Source organism: Lampetra fluviatilis, chromosome 26, assembly GCF_964198595.1.
Source record: "Lampetra fluviatilis chromosome 26, kcLamFluv1.1, whole genome shotgun sequence".
NCBI classification, from domain to species: domain Eukaryota; kingdom Metazoa; phylum Chordata; class Hyperoartia; order Petromyzontiformes; family Petromyzontidae; genus Lampetra; species Lampetra fluviatilis.
In genome coordinates, this window is record NC_136300.1 from 12,842,098 (window position 1) to 12,859,125 (window position 17,028).

The 17,028-nt window shown below is 56.0% G+C and overlaps 2 protein-coding genes across 10 annotated transcripts in view; one reads left to right on the forward strand and one right to left on the reverse strand.

Moving 5' to 3' along the window:
• ZFHX3 (zinc finger homeobox 3) overlaps positions 1-17,028 on the forward strand; it is a 325,534-nt gene that overhangs the window by 184,514 nt on the left and 123,992 nt on the right. For 2 of the 9 annotated variants that reach the window (XM_078868814.1, XM_078868816.1), the window contains one exon: positions 13,307-13,445. The exons of 1 other annotated variant lie outside the window; for it this stretch is intronic. The gene's annotated coding sequence lies outside the window, so the exon portion shown is untranslated. Of the gene's footprint in view, positions 1-10,653; positions 10,939-10,962; positions 11,643-12,349; positions 13,207-13,306; positions 13,446-14,156; positions 14,345-17,028 lie in introns of those variants that run through there. 6 more of the 9 variants (XM_078868813.1, XM_078868811.1, XM_078868812.1 and 3 more) reach the window with 6 other exon arrangements.
• The window catches only part of LOC144942154 (uncharacterized), a 35,696-nt gene that overhangs the window by 5,011 nt on the left and 13,657 nt on the right, over positions 1-17,028 (reverse strand). Inside the window, exons 6-7 of the mRNA XM_078868915.1 lie at positions 16,262-16,365; positions 13,849-14,322 (exon numbers count right to left, since the gene is read on the reverse strand). Coding sequence (XP_078725041.1) covers positions 13,849-14,322; positions 16,262-16,365 — 578 coding nt within the window. The remainder of the gene's footprint in view (positions 1-13,848; positions 14,323-16,261; positions 16,366-17,028) is intronic.

Sequence of the window (17,028 nt, forward strand, 5' to 3'; positions counted from 1 at the left end):
GAGTGAGTGGTGGAGTGAGTGGTGGAGTGAGTGGAGGAGTGAGTGGAGGAGTGAGTGAGTGGAGGAGTGAGTGGTGGAGTGAGTGGTGGAGTGAGTGGAGGAGTGAGTGGTGGAGTGAGTGGAGGAGTGAGTGGAGGAGTGAGTGGATGAGTGAGTGGTGGAGTGAGTGGTGGAGTGAGTGGTGGAGTGAGTGGAGGAGTGTGTGGAGGAGTGAGTGGAGGAGTGAGTGGAGGAGTGAGTGGATGAGTGAGTGGTGGAGTGAGTGGTGGAGTGAGTGGAGGAGTGAGTGGAGGAGTGAGTGGTGGAGTGAGTGGAGGAGTGAGTGGAGGAGTGAGTGGAGGAGTGAGTGGTGGAGTGAGTGGTGGAGTGAGTGGTGGAGTGAGTGGAGGAGTGAGTGGAGGAGTGAGTGGAGGAGTGAGTGGTGGAGTGAGTGGAGGAGTGAGTGGAGGAGTGAGTGGAGGAGTGAGTGGATGAGTGAGTGGAGGAGTGAGTGGAGGAGTGAGTGGTGGAGTGAGTGGAGGAGTGAGTGGAGGAGTGAGTGAGTGGAGGAGTGAGTGGAGGAGTGAGTGGAGGAGTGAGTGGAGGAGTGAGTGGTGGAGTGAGTGGTGGAGTGAGTGGTGGAGTGAGTGGAGGAGTGAGTGAGTGGAGGAGTGAGTGGAGGAATGAGTGGAGGAGTGAGTGAGTGGTGGAGTGAGTGGTGGAGTGAGTGGAGGAGTGAGTGGAGGAATGAGTGGTGGAGTGAGTGGAGGAGTGAGTGAGTGGTGGAGTGAGTGGTGGAGTGAGTGGTGGAGTGAGTGGAGGAGTGAGTGAGTGGTGGAGTGAGTGGTGGAGTGAGTGGTGGAGTGAGTGGAGGAGTGAGTGAGTGGTGGAGTGAGTGGTGGAGTGAGTGGAGGAGTGAGTGGAGGAGGAGTGAGTGGAGGAGTGAGTGGTGGAGTGGAGGAGTGAGTGGAGGAGTGAGTGAGTGGTGGAGTGGAGGAGTGAGTGAGTGGTGGAGTGAGTGGAGGAATGAGTGGAGGAGTGAGTGGTGGAGTGAGTGGAGGAGTGAGTGGTGGAGTGAGTGGAGTGAGTGGAGGAGTGAGTGGAGGAGTGAGTGGTGGAGTGAGTGGAGTGAGTGGAGGAGTGAGTGGAGGAGTGAGTGGAGGAGTGAGTGGTGGAGTGAGTGGAGTGAGTGGAGGAGTGAGTGGAGGAGTGAGTGGAGGAGTGAGTGGATGAGTGTGTGGTGGAGTGAGTGGTGGAGTGTGTGGAGGAGTGAGTGGAGGAGTGAGTGGTGGAGTGAGTGGAGGAGTGAGTGGATGAGTGAGTGGTGGAGTGAGTGGAGGAGTGAGTGAGTGGTGGAGTGAGTGGTGGAGTGAGTGGTGGAGTGAGTGGAGGAGTGAGCGGATGGCGAGGAGCGCGGTGGCGCACGCGACAATGAACCGTGAGCCTCTGTCCCCGCGCGCCTGCAGCGATAAATAAACGTGGAGCGATGCTCGCGGCGCGGCGAGCGCTGCCCCGCGCATTACTCTCGCGCTAACCCTACACGCCGCCTCCATAAATGATTCAGCGGGTATCAATACATCCTGTATTTCCAGGTGATGAATTAAGCAGAAAGTCAATTGATTATGGTTTGGCGCCCGTGTTATTCCGATACCCAGCGACCCCTCAACATACATTATCTGTTTTGCCATCGTAAAATATGATCCCGGTTCGTGGGGCCACGTGTCCCCCAGCTGCCCACGTGCGATAGCCGTCCGCACTGGACCTCTGGGTGTGTGCACACAGCAATGTTCGTGCGTGTCTGGGTCTGTGCGTCCGTTGTTGTTTTTTACTTCTTTACTTGACTCCCAGGAGAAACACAATTATGTATCATTGTGGAAGAGAGAGAGAAAAAGAACCCACGCAACGCTCAGAAAGGCTGTTGGTGGGTTTAAGGCAGCCAATCGAACCTCCGGGGTTGAACCGCTCGAGTTACAGCACAGAGTGTGATCACACGTATGTTACCAGACGCGTTATACACATATACTGCGCCGCATGCATTCGTACATACATATATTTATATATACATAGATACTTACATTAACACGTACGTACGCAACTATACATTTGCAAGCACACGTATATGTAGACAAATATAATTCATACATACATACGTACATACATGTGTACACATACATCCATACATATATAAGATACACCTTCATAAATTCACACCTTTATACATGCACGTAATTACACACATAGTTGCATGCATCCCAACATCACAACCACGCGTCCTCATGTACACTGTTGCATGCATCACAGCATCACACACCACGCGTACTCACGTACACTGCTGCATGCATCCCAACATCACAACTACGCGTACTCATGTACACTGTTGCATGCATCACAACATCACACACCACGCGTACTCACGTACACTTCTGCATGCGTCCCAACATCACAACTACGCGTACTCATGTACACTGCTGCATGCATCACAGCATCACACACCACGCGTACTCATGTACACTGCTGCATGCATCACAGCATCACACACCACGCGTACTCATATACACTGCTGCATGCATCACAGCATCACACACCACGCGTACTCACGTACACTGCTGCATGCATCACAGCATCACACACCACGCGTACTCATATACACTGCTGCATGCATCACAGCATCACACACCACGCGTACTCACGTACACTGCTGCATGCATCACAGCATCACACACCACGCGTACTCATATACACTGCTGCATGCATCACAGCATCACACACCACGCGTACTCACGTACACTGCTGCATGCATCACAGCATCACACACCACGCGTACTCACGTACACTGCTGCATGCATCACAGCATCACACACCACGCGTACTCCTATACACTGCTGCATGCATCACAGCATCACACACCACGCGTACTCATGTACACTGCTGCATGCATCCCAACATCACACACCACGCGTACTCCTATACACTGCTGCATGCATCACAGCATCACACACCACGCGTACTCATGTACACTGCTGCATGCATCCCAACATCACACACCACGCGTACTCATGTACACTGCTGCATGCATCCCAACATCACACACCACGCGTACTCCTATACACTGCTGCATGCATCACAGCATCACACACCACGCATATTCATGTACACTGCTGCATGCATCACAGCATCACACACCACGCGTACTCATGTACACTGCTGCATGCATCACAGCATCACAACCACGCATACTCATGTACACTGCTGCATGCATCACAGCATCACACACCACGCATATTCATGTACACTGCTGCATGCATCACAGCATCACACACCACGCGTACTCATGTACACTGCTGCATGCATCACAGCATCACACACCACGCGTGTGCCCCAGTGAAACCCAAACTTACGCATCCTCCATTGCGATTGTGAAGACCCAACGCTCATAAGTTTATGTACCCATTATATCGCTTAAAGCTACCGGTCTCTATAGGCGATAGATAGTTTTTTGTCATATTTCTATTTTTTTAGGGGAGTGGTGGCGCATGGCTTCCCACACTCCGTCCACCTGTGTTCCATTCCCGGTCACGGCTCAAATCACCCCACCCCCACCTGCTCTATCAATAAAATACACTGAACAGCTTGGTGAAGTATGGTCAAACAGCCCCCATGACCAACAGCGTGGAGCAGCCTCCATCCAGAAGTGGATTAACAAAAGGGGCGGTAAATTATGAATTCTGGTTAATATTGTCATCGTTTTTGTTTTATAACACCTGGAAATACATCGAATTATCTGTTTTCTAGCCATGTAAATTCTTGAATGTGTCAACTGGAGTGAGTTTGCTGCGGAGGAAGTGAAAACTCCCGGTGGAATCGTGTGGACGGAGGCGAGTGTAGCACTCATGCCCAGAGGGAGACGGAGAGGAAATTCCCTTCAAGGCAGACCTGGGATTGTCAGCGAGGATCATTGGGTCGTTTAGAGATTCGTTAATTTACGGAAAAAAAGCCATTCGTTATTTCGCACGTAGGCATTAAGTAATCGTTGACTCATTAATTAGCTGGGCTAATTAAAATACACAACAAACGAATTTTATTACTTTGCAGAGATATCCGCAAAAGCGTAATTTCACAATGAAAATACATTTTAATTACGTGAAATGCAAGTAACAATAACGCACATTGTTGACTAATATCGCTGTATAACTTGAATATCGTGCAGCATACAGTCAGTCGTTGTGTACACGTCGTCTCTTTGCCTAAGACGCGCGAGCGTGAACGTGAAACCCATCGCGGCGGCCTCACTCCGTCAACAGCTCCCCAACTCAGCGAATGAACCCATCCCAGGTCCCACGCGGAGCTGCTCTCGGCCCCGCGTGGACGCCGCCCTCGAGTCGCCAGCGCGGGACGCGTGCCGAGAGCCTTCGTGAAACAACCCTCGGGGCTTTACTCTCTCCGTCAGATACCCCCGCACTCTCCCGTCTCAGCGAATAGATACCCCCGTCTCAGCGAATAGTAACCCCCCATCTCTGTGAAGATACCCCCCGTTTCCGTGCATAGACACCTCCCTGTCTATGTGAATATATATCCCGCGTCTCTGGGAATAGATATCCTCCTTATCTCTGTGAATACATATCTCCTGTATCTCTGAATAGTAACCCCTCGTCTCTGTGAATAGATACCTCCCCACCCCCCGTCTCTGAGACCAGATTCTCTTGACGGCGCGTAGATGTTGCCCGTGAAGTTGGAGTTGATCGCTTGTCCTTGTGACCGCACGGTGATCTGGCTCCGGGGTCGAACCCACGACCATCCCGATGACGGCCGCCCCATGTGGCCATGATGATACTCGTGCAGGTATTGCAGCTGTTGTTGTTGTTGTTGATTATGTTGTTGATGCTGTTGATGATGGGGATGTTATCATTGTAATCGGCTCGCGTGCAAGTGGCCAGGTGGGTTTGTTACATCGCAGGATCGTGAGAGATGGCGACGCCTTGGTGAAGGCGTTCATCCAGCAGTGGAGTGGTCGCGGCTGACGATGATTACAGTTGGAACTAATCGCCCTTCATAGTATGAATGACACTGAGCTGACAATTACTACCACCGACGACGAACACAAAACGGACCAGCATACAGCACGCCTCCTCCCCCATATCTGTCTCCATCTAAACAAAAATACACTAATAAAACCACGTATACTGTATATATGTGTGCGTGTGTACACATCAAATCGGCCACACGGCTACCCGCGAGAGAGTAAGTTCTTGGTATGAACTCGGAGTGTGGCCGCCGACAGGAGAAGAAGCCAGCGGGAGCGATCGGTCGTGGAGGTGAGCGCGAGCGAGTCGCACGGGAACCCCCGAGTCGGGCACCTCTCCTGGCTCTGCGCACTCAAGTCGTGCCGTGTGCGCGGCACGGGGAGGATCGCTCGCGGGGCTCCAGGCATCTTCGCGAACAACCCCCCACCCCACCCGTCCGTGGTGGGACACGGGGCGCGCAGGAGTTCCCAAATCGGGGGTCTGGGGGGAGTAATCGGAAACAGCTTATGGGAGATCGAGGATAAACACCCCCCCCCGCATGCAAACTCTGGTCTAGAGGGGCCGATGCCCTGGCACGCACTGTGATGCGACCGCGCACCGCCCCCCCCCCCCGGGATGTCGCGATGTTTTTGTTTGGTTCTAGACGCGCACTCGAGATTTGGGCCCCGGTTTCATCCTTGACCTTCTGGGCCAACCCCCTTCCGCCCCCCGGCACCGTGCACGCGCACTCATGCACGCGCACCTGTCCGCTCCCCCAGCACCCCCCTCCTCCCCTCCCACCCCGGCAATCGCCCCCCTGTATAGAAGCCGGTGACGAACCCACGGCACGGGGCAGGGGGCTCCTCGCGCGTGGTCGTGCGGGTGGATATTGCGCGGCGCTCAACGACACACACCCACAAATACACACGGACACTCGCCCGAGTATACCAACACACACGTGCACACGCACACGCCTACAAGTACATGCCAACTAACACGCATCTCCCGTGTCGCCTTTAGCAGACAGTTGGGGCAAGTGTTGTAAAGCGAGCAACTATGAAGGGCTGCACGGAACACTGAACACGACGGGGGTGGGTGACCAGCACCACGCCCGGCCACCTTTGTCTCCCCACTGCTGATGTTCACGCACCGCACCAGCCACTCACTTCAGCTGAGGCGACTTAGGGGAAGCCCAAGACTGGTTCAAATATTCGCCACAGTCACTAATTTAACGCGAACGGGAATTAAACTCCGGTTCGCCGGTGTTCGTAGCGCAGTCCGTTAACCACGCAGACTACAGCTCCTCATACAAATATATACACTCACATATACATACAAACACACAGATACACACATACATGTACAGATATAAAACAGACACACACATATATATACACACACATGTACACACACGTATACAGTCAAATGTTCACACAAAATATATTCACATATAAAACAAGTGTACACGCACACAAATATATTCAAAGACAAACATCATCCTCGTAGCATTGCCAGACAGTGGGAGCAAGTGCTGTTAGCGAGTACATATATACACAGATACACAGATATGCATCCCCATATACATATACACGTGTATACTGACATAAATACCCGTACACACATATACAGGCACAAATACAAACATCTATATATAGCCTTAACATAATTTTGGGGCCAATGCTATACACACTCACATGCACGTATACATAGACCCTACGCACATTTACACACCACAGAACGGTATGCGTGTGTGTGTGCCTACAAGTCTCGCACATCCGTCTCTGCTCAAATCGAGTGTTCGTGTCCAAGGCTAGCAAGGCCGAAACGTCGAAACATTTATTGTAACGTATGTCATCAAGATAAAAACAAAACGATGATAATATTGTTGAAATCTGAGTGGAGTTATCCGCGTGAGGCACAATGCGCGCTCTGTGCGCTGCTGCTGCGTTGGCAGCGATGCACAAACGACAACAACTCGTGTCGATAGCAACAGTGCGTGGCTTTAACATTTAAACTTTAAACATACAATAGGCAACGTTTCGGGCCATGGCACCTTGTCATACACAGGGTGGTGGCGACATTACGTTGTGTGTACGAGAGAACAGCTCGCGTGGACACCAACTCAGCCTGCGATACAACGACGACCACAGCAAGACGAGTGTTCACATCCTGCGTTAAATACACGCGATACAATTCCGCATTTGTATCGATAGCACGACTGTCAATAATATACAACTTGCAGCTCTCTGTCCATCCACAGCTAGATGAAGGCCTTCCCACATTGTGTCGGTCTCGAAAGTTGTTTGACCATACTTCACCACCCCGGTTAGTGCCGGTTGGTGAAGGGGGCTCATCGGATGTCGCCGACGCCGCCGTTATCCGTGACCGGGAATTGAACTCAGCCGACAGGGTTCAAAACGCAGCGCGCTAAGAGCTGTGCCACCAATCCCCCCACCTCCCCCCACCCAGGATGTGTATGCGGTTACAGTCACACGACAGAACGTGACAATGGTATGAGGAGTCTTTATAGCAGCAACAACAACAATACATTTTAAATTAAACTCCTTTCGTCACCACTCACATATATAATTGTTCGGAATATATGTAAACACACGTCAAGTGCACCAGACGTGTGCATCCAAATGTCTTTTCAATTCATTCGGGTCTGTCGGCGTGGGCGACTCGGAACAATGCGCCCGCATCCCGGCACGCTACATCCACCACACCTCCTCACCTGCCTGCGGTGGTTATACCGACTCCAGTTCGCCAGCGACCCGGAACAGATATTCAGCGAGAGAGAGAGAGTTAAGTGTGTGTGTGACAATGAATGCGGCGATCGTGGTGTAGGTGCGCTGCTATTCGAAGGGCGATGAATACACATGGTGATCCACATACTGATGCCCCCATTTAAATCATAGGGAGAAAATATTGACACAAGGACACTTAATTTATCGGCCTCCACACAACGTGCACATATCACCCCGTTTAACAATCTGCTCCGTGGGGTATGGAGCCGTCACTCTAACAAGAAAGTAATTCTGGGTCATTCAAATTCGGTGGGGCATCTATACATGGATCGGCCTTGCAACGCTAACGACGTGAACGATGTGTGGTGAGTGGGGATGGATCACGCGATGTGGGAGCGCGGCTGCCGTGACTTTGAGAGGCGCAAGTCGCACGGAGCGACGCCGCCCGCGTCATTAGCGAGGGCTTCCGAGCCCCCGTGTCACTGGGCCGCTCAGCCCGTGACCTGTCCAACCTGTGACCCGCTCAGCCCGTGACCCGCTCAGCTCGTGACCCGCTCAGCCCGTGACCCGCTCAGCCCGTGACCCGCTCAGCCCGTGACCCGTCCAACCCGTGACCCACTCAGCCAGTGACCTGCTCAGCCCGTGACCCGTCCAACCCGTGACCCGCTCAGCTCGTGACCCACTCAGCTCGTGACCCGCTCAGCCCGTGACCCGTCCAACCCGTGACCCGCTCAGCCCGTGACCCGTCCAACCCGTGACCCACTCAGCTCGTGACCCGCTCAGCCCGTGACCCGTCCAACCCGTGACCCGCTCAGCCCGTGACCCGTCCAACCCGTGACCCGCTCAGCCCGTGACCCATCCAACCCGTGACCCGCTCAGCTCGTGACTCGCTCAGCCCGTGACCCGTCCAACCTGTGACCCGCTCAGCCCGTGACCCGTCCAACCCGTGACCCGCTCAGCCCGTGACCCGTCCAGCCCGTGACCCGCTCAGCTCGTGACCCGCTCAGCCCGTGACCCGTCCAACCCGTGACCCGCTCAGCCCATGACCCGTCCAACCCGTGACCCGCTCAGCTCGTGACCCACTCAGCTCGTGACCCGCTCAGCCCGTGACCCGTCCAACCCGTGACCCGCTCAGCCCGTGACCCGTCCAACCCGTGACCCGCTCAGCCCGTGACCCACTCAGCTCGTGACCCACTCAGCCCGTGACCCGCTCAGCCCGTGACCCGTCCAACCCGTGACCCGTCCAACCCGTGACCCGCTCAGCCCGTGACCCACTCAGCCCGTGACCCGTCCAACCCGTGACCCGCTCAGCCCGTGACCCACTCAGCCCGTGACCCGTCCAACCCGTGACCCGCTCAGCTCGTGACCCGCTCAGCCCGTGACCCACTCAGCCCGTGACCCACTCAGCTCGTGACCCGCTCAGCTCGTGACTCACTCAGCCCGTGACCCGTCCAACCCGTGACCCACTCAGCCCGTGACCCGCTCAGCCCGTGACCCACTCAGCCCGTGACCCGTCCAACCCGTGACCCGCTCAGCTCGTGACCCGCTCAGCCCGTGACCCACTCAGCTCGTAACCCACTCAGCCCGTGGCCCACTCAGATCGTGACCCGTCCAACTCGTGACCCGACCGAGTCAGAAAGTTTTGAGGGTTCGTGCGTGACGTGTTCGTTGGTCTCGTGGAGACCACGCCCCCGGGAGCCTGCCAGAGCGATTACGCATTTTTTGTTTTTCAAAAAAGTTCCCTTGATGAGTGGTGATTAACACCAGGACGGTGTTCCCTTTGCAATGACCGAATCTGCATCACGCTGCTGCCGATGCAGCTGTTCGTGTAAACGTGTACGGGGGAAGCGCACCACGCCGCCTCGCCCCGCGCCCACGATATTGGGCGCGCAAGTGTGATGCGTCAGAACGTGTGTGTGTAACGCGCGCAAACACACACACACGCGCGTGCCACGCAACATCGGTTTTGCGAATATAAATAATAAAATGTCCGTTAGCCTCGTACACACAAAAAAATCCCTCGAACATATCCCGTAAACTTTTGTGTAATTTAATTAAAACACACATACAATGGGTAGCTAATTATTCCGTAATTAGCGAAACAATCAGAGCATCGCTGGCGTGCAGTGATTGCGGCCACGTGTCCGTGATTGCGGTTATCAGGAGGCGGTAACGTGCGAACAACTTCCATCCACCTCGGCCACCTCGCACCTCGCGGTGCCTAAATTACACGAAACCTTCCCGTCGCTCACACAATTGCGCAACAACAACACAAATCATCTCCCGATCGGGCGGACACCTCGGCCGGGCGAATACCATCCTGGCGCAATCGCGTGGCTCGCAATTAGTTAAAATGTGCAAGAAAGAAAGTAAAATAAACAAATGAGCGGCGTCAATTAATCGGGGAAGTGGGCTGACGTCCCGCCCTCATCTCAAGTATCGGAGGAATGTTTTGTTATTTAATTTTTTGTTACATTTTCTTTCCCATCCGTCGGTTTAATCAAGAGTGTAAAGGCGGCGGCGTCGTCGGGCGATGCGTCGGTATTTGAGCCGCGGCCCCGCGTGAGGTTTCAGTGCGCGCTCGCGTCGAGTTGGCGAGGCGCAGATTTGGGCCACATTCGGGGCCCGGATCCCCGCGCGCATTCACGCATTAAAACCGTGCGCCTTTATTATAAGTGTGTGCAATCACGCAATTTGGTGACGTGCGAGACGCGGGCCAGCGTGTATAAATATTAATTTAGACTAAGAGACCACCGACACAATTCCGTCGGCGCGGGGCACGCGCGGTTATCTCCGGTACTGTCCAGGGCGAGCGGTGTGGGGGGGGGGTGCTTTTCGTCATAAGTTCATTTCAAAATCTTACGAGCGAGCTCTGGAAATGAGTTACATAACGGCAATTTCTCCCGGTCCTTTGTACGTAACGCATTTTAATTTATTGACGGCGGCGCAGTCGTGTCTGCCCGCCTGTTTGTTCCGCATAGAGCGAGGCCGCCTCATTACCGGCCGATAGCGGCATCCCAGCCTCCGTCGGAATAGCGGCTTCCATCCGTAGTCCCGGTGCTGTAACACATCTGTACTTATACCGCGGACACACGGGCCGCTCCTCAGAAGCCTCTTTAACATTCACGAGCCGAAATATTCTGTTCTCCCGGCCGAGGTCTCTGTGGAAAATTAGCTGCTGGCGCGCCGCGCCATCGGACAGAAACTTCAAGGTGAGTTCAAGTTGTGGTCTGGGGTTTTCCCCCTCGCGCTCTCTCTCTCGACCAAAGACATCGATTATTTTCTCTCGGAGTGTGTTACCGCGGCGCTGTTTGGGACTATTGCACCTCGCGGGGCTGTGACTGACACGACGCGTTCCGGACAGACATGGGAATGATGGGGGGGGGGGACGGCCTTTATTGTAGAGATGACAATGCGAGCAGAGGAAGCGGTGCCGCTGGTTACACAACGCAAAGCGGACGCACAAAACACGATGTTTTTTGTTAAAGATAAAACGGAGAGTAGGCGATCTCGATCACCAGTGCACCTGTCCAGTGCTCTCACACACGCGAGTAGCAATTTCTTGCAAACAAAACGGCCGCCTCCTCCGTACGACGTCCTTCTCTCTCGCTAAGGCCGCGTGCGCGCTCGCGTCGTGACAACCTCCGCGGCGGGCGCGCCACTCGGCGCCGAGCGGCCTCGGCTCCAGAACCCCCCCCCACGTCCCCGACTCGCGCCGCCAACAGCCGCGAGTCGAGAGCACAGACCCGCGGGCCTCTCACTCAGCGCTGCGTTCTACGAGGGAACAATCTCGCGTCCGCTCCTTTGCGCGGTGATCGTCACACCAAGACGCACAGAAAGGTGCGACGATGTTGACTGCAACTCGTCTCGAATCTACAGAGGGCGCCACTCAATCATCGCTACCTGACCCGGAACGGTATAGAAAATCAAGCCATCGGAGCGGCATGTTTATAGGCAAAATAGCGCGACTGTTTATTACAAATGTGAGCCCTTTACGCGGTTTACAGGGTTTTTTTTATTCAAACGGAGCAGACTGCTTGTTTGCGTTCCCGATATTAATATACCGGGCAGGCGACGCCTCCGAATTGCACGGTAGTCGAGCTGGTTGTTGTTGGTATAGTTGCCGCGCATGAATTGTCAGCGTCGTTACAATGCACTTCACACGCGGTCGTTGTCGTCGTTGTTGTTGTTTTTACAAAGCGTGTCAAGCAAAACCGAGGCGTGCGCGCACCGTCTGTGCCTGTGCTTTGTGTTATCGCTGTCGATCGAGGCCCTCCGTGTACGCCACGCGGCGACCGTGGTCTTAATGCTGCGGCCGATTGCTGCTCGCGAAAGCATCACTCCGGGATTTGTTACAAACCTGGGGGATGTGCGAGCAAAATTGCCCGCGGTTTTAAAAACAACTCGACGCGCAGCACCCCACTGTCCACACAAAGACGACAACGTCACTTCAAGTCACGTAAACATTAGCCAACATCTCGCATTGCACCTTACAATGAGACCTGCAAATGTAAAGCGGCCCCCGAATGTTGTTGTTATTGCCGCGGACGCCTGTGTCACCTTTTGTGTTACTCGTGTTTTTTTTACATAATTATTATTCCAATAAAAAAATATAAATTAGCGTCGCATTTTTGAGGGAAATTTGGGTCAATATTCGGTACTGAAAATATGCGAAATACACGTCTGGGGGGGGGGGGGGGTAGATATAAGGGCGACTTTAAATAAATCAACGCTCGCGTTTGTGCCTAAACAAGATTGGGTGCCTGTGCGGCCGCGCTCCGTGCCGGGTGATCCGTGCCGGGTGATCCGTCTCTCGGGTCGTGGCCTGGACGCTGGCGGGGTGGTAGTGGCCACCGCCGCCAAGGCGACGGTGCTTGTGTATTAGAGGGCGAGAGACACGCCACAAAGAGTGTCAGAGTAGTAGGTATCTTCACACCCCCCCCCCCCCCCGTGTTCAATTTCTACTGTGAAAACGAAGCTGTGGGAAGAGCCAATTCCCCCTTAACGCGAGCCTCGCCGCTGAAGCTTTAAACGCATTCCAAGCAGGGCGTAGTTAGCAGGCGACAATTACTGTAGAACGCGAATGACACAAAATAAAAAATAATAACCCTCGTCACAACCGAAGCCCCCTATAGATGCACCTGGGCGACTAGACGCTCGCTCGGAGATGAGTGAGGGTGGACGCTTGGCCGGACACTGCGCCGCGTGCCATTGCCGATCCGCGTACTTTGCCTAAGCACCGGCGCCGCAACTGTCACCGAGAAACACCACGCAGACGGGGAACTGCACTTTGGGACGAAATGCCGTAGCGCGATCGCGCCGACGCCCGTCGTCTTGTGCCTGCGCGCTCTCGCTCCGCGCTCCTCGACTCTCGGCGATTAGAGCCGTGTCACTTGCGCCGCCCCGACTTCAAAGCGTCTGCTGGCGGGGGCTACTGAATATTGATCACCTCGCTAATTGCTCCTTCCCGGCGTGCCTCGGTAATGAGGGCATGCGCAGTGCACGCGCTCAGCCATTTTGCATGGAAAATAATTAGCAGAATAAAGATATCGGATTTTCATCTCTGCACTTCCCTTCCAGTCGCCGCGCGGTTGGCAGCCGCGGCGTCGCGGGGCGCGATCCGGAGCCGCTGCCCGGGGATTCTTCGACCGGGGGACCCGCTCACTCCTCACTCACTCACGCCGCTCGCTTACCAAAGAAGGAAGATGAAGAGAAAAGAGTAAGTTTTATTTCCTGCTTCTCATTCTTCGCGTCGTTTTGTTTTTCGTTCTCCGCCGCTCGCACTTCTGCTGCGAACGCCCAAGTTGTCCGCGCCGCGACAAAGCCGCTCGCCTCGCCCGAGTCGAGCTTCCCCGGGGGTCTTCGCGGCCGCAAGCCGCGGGTTGCGATCGGCCTCTCGCGTCCCGACGTGGCCCAGGGCTGTTACCGCTCGCCTCCCTCGAGCTCGCCCTCGCGTCTAAACTAACTTGAGCGGGCAGACGGGACCGGGACTGCTGCGTGGCCCGCGCCGAGCGGCTCCGCGTGCGACCGCGCCGCTCTCGAGTTGCGAGTCCCCGGCTCCCGCTCGTTCGCCCGCGCGCACTGTACGTGTAGTAGTGGCGGTGGTGGTGCTGTGGGTTTACCTGGCGCCGGCAGCAGCAGCAGAGCCACCACCTTACCACGTCGCCTCCCGCGAGCTGGCCGCGGGGACGCGTTTAATCCGGCGCTAGCGCTTCGAGCAGGGCGAGGAAGGCGGCGGCGGCGGCGGCTTCCCCGCGCGTGCGGCGGCGGCGAAGGGAGGAGCGACTCCTCTCCGGGGCGAGGAGCCCCGCGGACGGCGCGCCGAGCGGCGCGGCGAGCGGCGACAGTCGGGGGGAGCGAGGAGAGAGGGAGCGAGCGAGGGGGAGCGGACAGCACGCGGGAGGGGATACGAGAGGGAGAGAGCGAGGGAGAGGGAAGAGAGAGCGAGCGAGAGAGAGAGAGCGCGAGAGGGAGAGAGCGCGAGAGAGAGAGAGAGGAGAGAAAGAAAGAGAGATGATGCGGAGAGGCGGCGCGTCCGAGGCGAGCGCGGCCCGGGAGCACAGCGAGCTGTGAGCCGGGCGGCCCAGGGAGGAGCGCTCGCCCAGCCGTGCGCCGCCGGTAAGAGGCCGATCGATCGCGGCGGGGTGTCAGCGCGGAGACCCAACGATCGCATCGGCTTTACTTTTTACGATGATTTTTCTCCCTCAAGTTCTTAGCTGAATGGGTTTTCGGGTCTCCAGCCTCGGAGCTTCTTGGCAGGGGCAGAGCTAGACGCTATATAGCGCGGGGGTTGACTTCGCCCCGTGTGTTGTGCACGATCGCTCAGATACGCCGACGCCGGCGCCTCTTGCAGCACGGATTGGCAACTGCTCTCGATGCTCTGGGAGCGAGCTGGGGGATCGATAGATCTATAGTTTAGGGGAAAGTGCCTTCTGCATTGTATTCCCCCAAATTGTCAGTGGCACCGAAATGTAGTGGCAGTCGGGGAGATTGGAAGTAAAATGGAGGGATAAATGGACAAATGATGTGGGGTTTTTTTCCCCTCTTCTCTTTTTTCCTCTTCTGAGCGGGGACCGAGTGTGTGTGCCGCGTTCGCTTGAGCCACAGCCACTCCGCCGTGGCGTGGCGTGGAGCTGGCCGCATGGCCGAGTCAAACGCCGCTCGGCTGACGTCGAGTGGATTTTTTGTGTTGTTCCATTTGTCGATGCAGTTTTAGACTGCGGGGGGGGACCCCCCGCCCGACTGACTCACTCGCTGACCGACTGACCTCTACTATCCAGCGTCAAAAGGGTCGCCCCCCCCCCCCCCCGTGGGGAGAGGGGCCCAGTCCGGAGGGACCGGGCGGGTTAGAGACGCCGAGACCCGGCCGCGCGTGCGGGGAGCGGCGCTGCCGCTGCTGCTGCCCGTGATGTCGCTGCTGCTGCTGCCCGTGATGCCAGGGCAAAGATCGCGCGGAGGCCTCGGATGTGAAATGATTGTTGCTGCTGCGATGTCATTAGCTGCAGACTGTCACTCCAGGGTTTAACTCTCTAGTGTTCTGCTCTATCAGCAAGAACGCACGGTTTGGTTAGACGCCACGGGACGTGGGCAGGGAGTGCACGGCTCCAGGGAACGGACACGTGCGTGTGTGCGTGCGTGTGAGAAAACGCGAGGCCTGCGCTCGTGCGTGGCGTTGGACTTGTCGCTGTTTGCTTGTGTCGCGTCGCCCGCTCTAGGGCATCGATCGCATGCAGGGCCTGGCCGGCGTGCGCATTGTTCGACTCTGTTAGTGCTCACTTTGCTGCGAGCCCCCTCCCTCCCTCCCGTGCACTCCCTGGGAGTGAGTGTCACAGGGGCTTCCAGGCTCCTCGCTTTGTAGTCGCCGTGACAAAGCAGTGTGGTGGCGAGCTCGCCTCTCGTGGACCTTCTCAGGCTCGTTCTGGTGGCTTCACCGGTTGAGTGCAGAGCGGACAGCCCAGGCACTGCCCAACTTACCGCTGGGCTCTCATTACGATGGTTAAGTGTTGCACAAATTTACATCATAATCTGCGGCATTTTTTGTCGATTGTCGCATTTTTAGACTTTGCTCGACGCCAACTGTTTCTGTCTATACCGATTTGCTGGGAACGCGTAGCGGGGGTCTGCTCCTCCGCGTGGTCACTTCTCGACGAACTCCACCATCGGTGAGAGAGAAAGAGAGAGCCGAGTCCTTGAAGGCTTTGCTCCCCATCATCTCCTGCGGCGGGCGACTCGCCGCTTCGTTGGGATTGGGGAAAGTTGTTGACTCGATCACCACGGGGTGTGCGGCCCTAGTGTCCGTTCGGCACGATGTCCCGACGTTTTACTCCCACGTGCTGGGGATTTTGTTCCCCGAAGATGCCTCCCCCCCTCCCGAGACATATCACATAGATACGAAAACGTGGGGACATCGTGGCGAACAACAACACCAAGCAACGGCGGTAACAAATCCCCGAAAACCTCAGACGGGAGAAGCGAGCGCTTCAATCGCAACATCGACAAACCACCCTCCCACCCCCCATTTGTTTTTATTTTCACGAGACGCCGACACCGGGACACCTCGCTCGGCACGGGCGCACGTGGCCAGGCGGCCTTCGAGCGCGGGCGCCCAGGGGCTTCCGAGGTGTCCCTCGCTGGACGCTCTTCAGCTCGCGGGATGGGTGTGGGGGTGCAGGGAGTGAGTTCGCTCTCTCTAAAATTAACATAACAATGCTCCCCAAAATCTTTCGACGTTCAGTTGGAAGTGGAAGATGGGGGGGGGGGCGAGCCCCCATTCAATGGCTAAACAAACGCCACGCGCCCCGCGCGTTCCCGTGCGCGGTGATTAACCGCCGGCGCTCTCGGTGGCCGCGCTCATCGCACGATCGATATGAAAATCAGCCACAGTATTCAGGGGGCTCGCCCACTCGCCATCGCCGCCGTGCATTAGGCCCTCCTGAGTCATCCCTCCTCTCTCGTCCTCACACTCACGCTCTCTCACTCACTCGCTCCCTTTCACTCACTCACACTCTCTCGCTCCATCTCACTCACACTCACGCTCTCTCGCTCCATCTCACTCACACTCACACTCTCTCGCTCCCTCTAGCTCACTCACTCGCTCCCGCTCACTCACTCACTCGCTCCCTCTCACTCACACTCTCTCGCTCCCTCTCACTCTCACTCACGCTCTCTCGCTCCCTCTCACTCACACTCTCTCGCTCCCTCTAGCTCACACTCTCTCGCTCCCTCTCACTCACACTCTCTCGCTCCCTCTAGCTCACACTCTCTCGCTCCCTCTAGCTCACTCACTCGCTCCCGCTCACTCA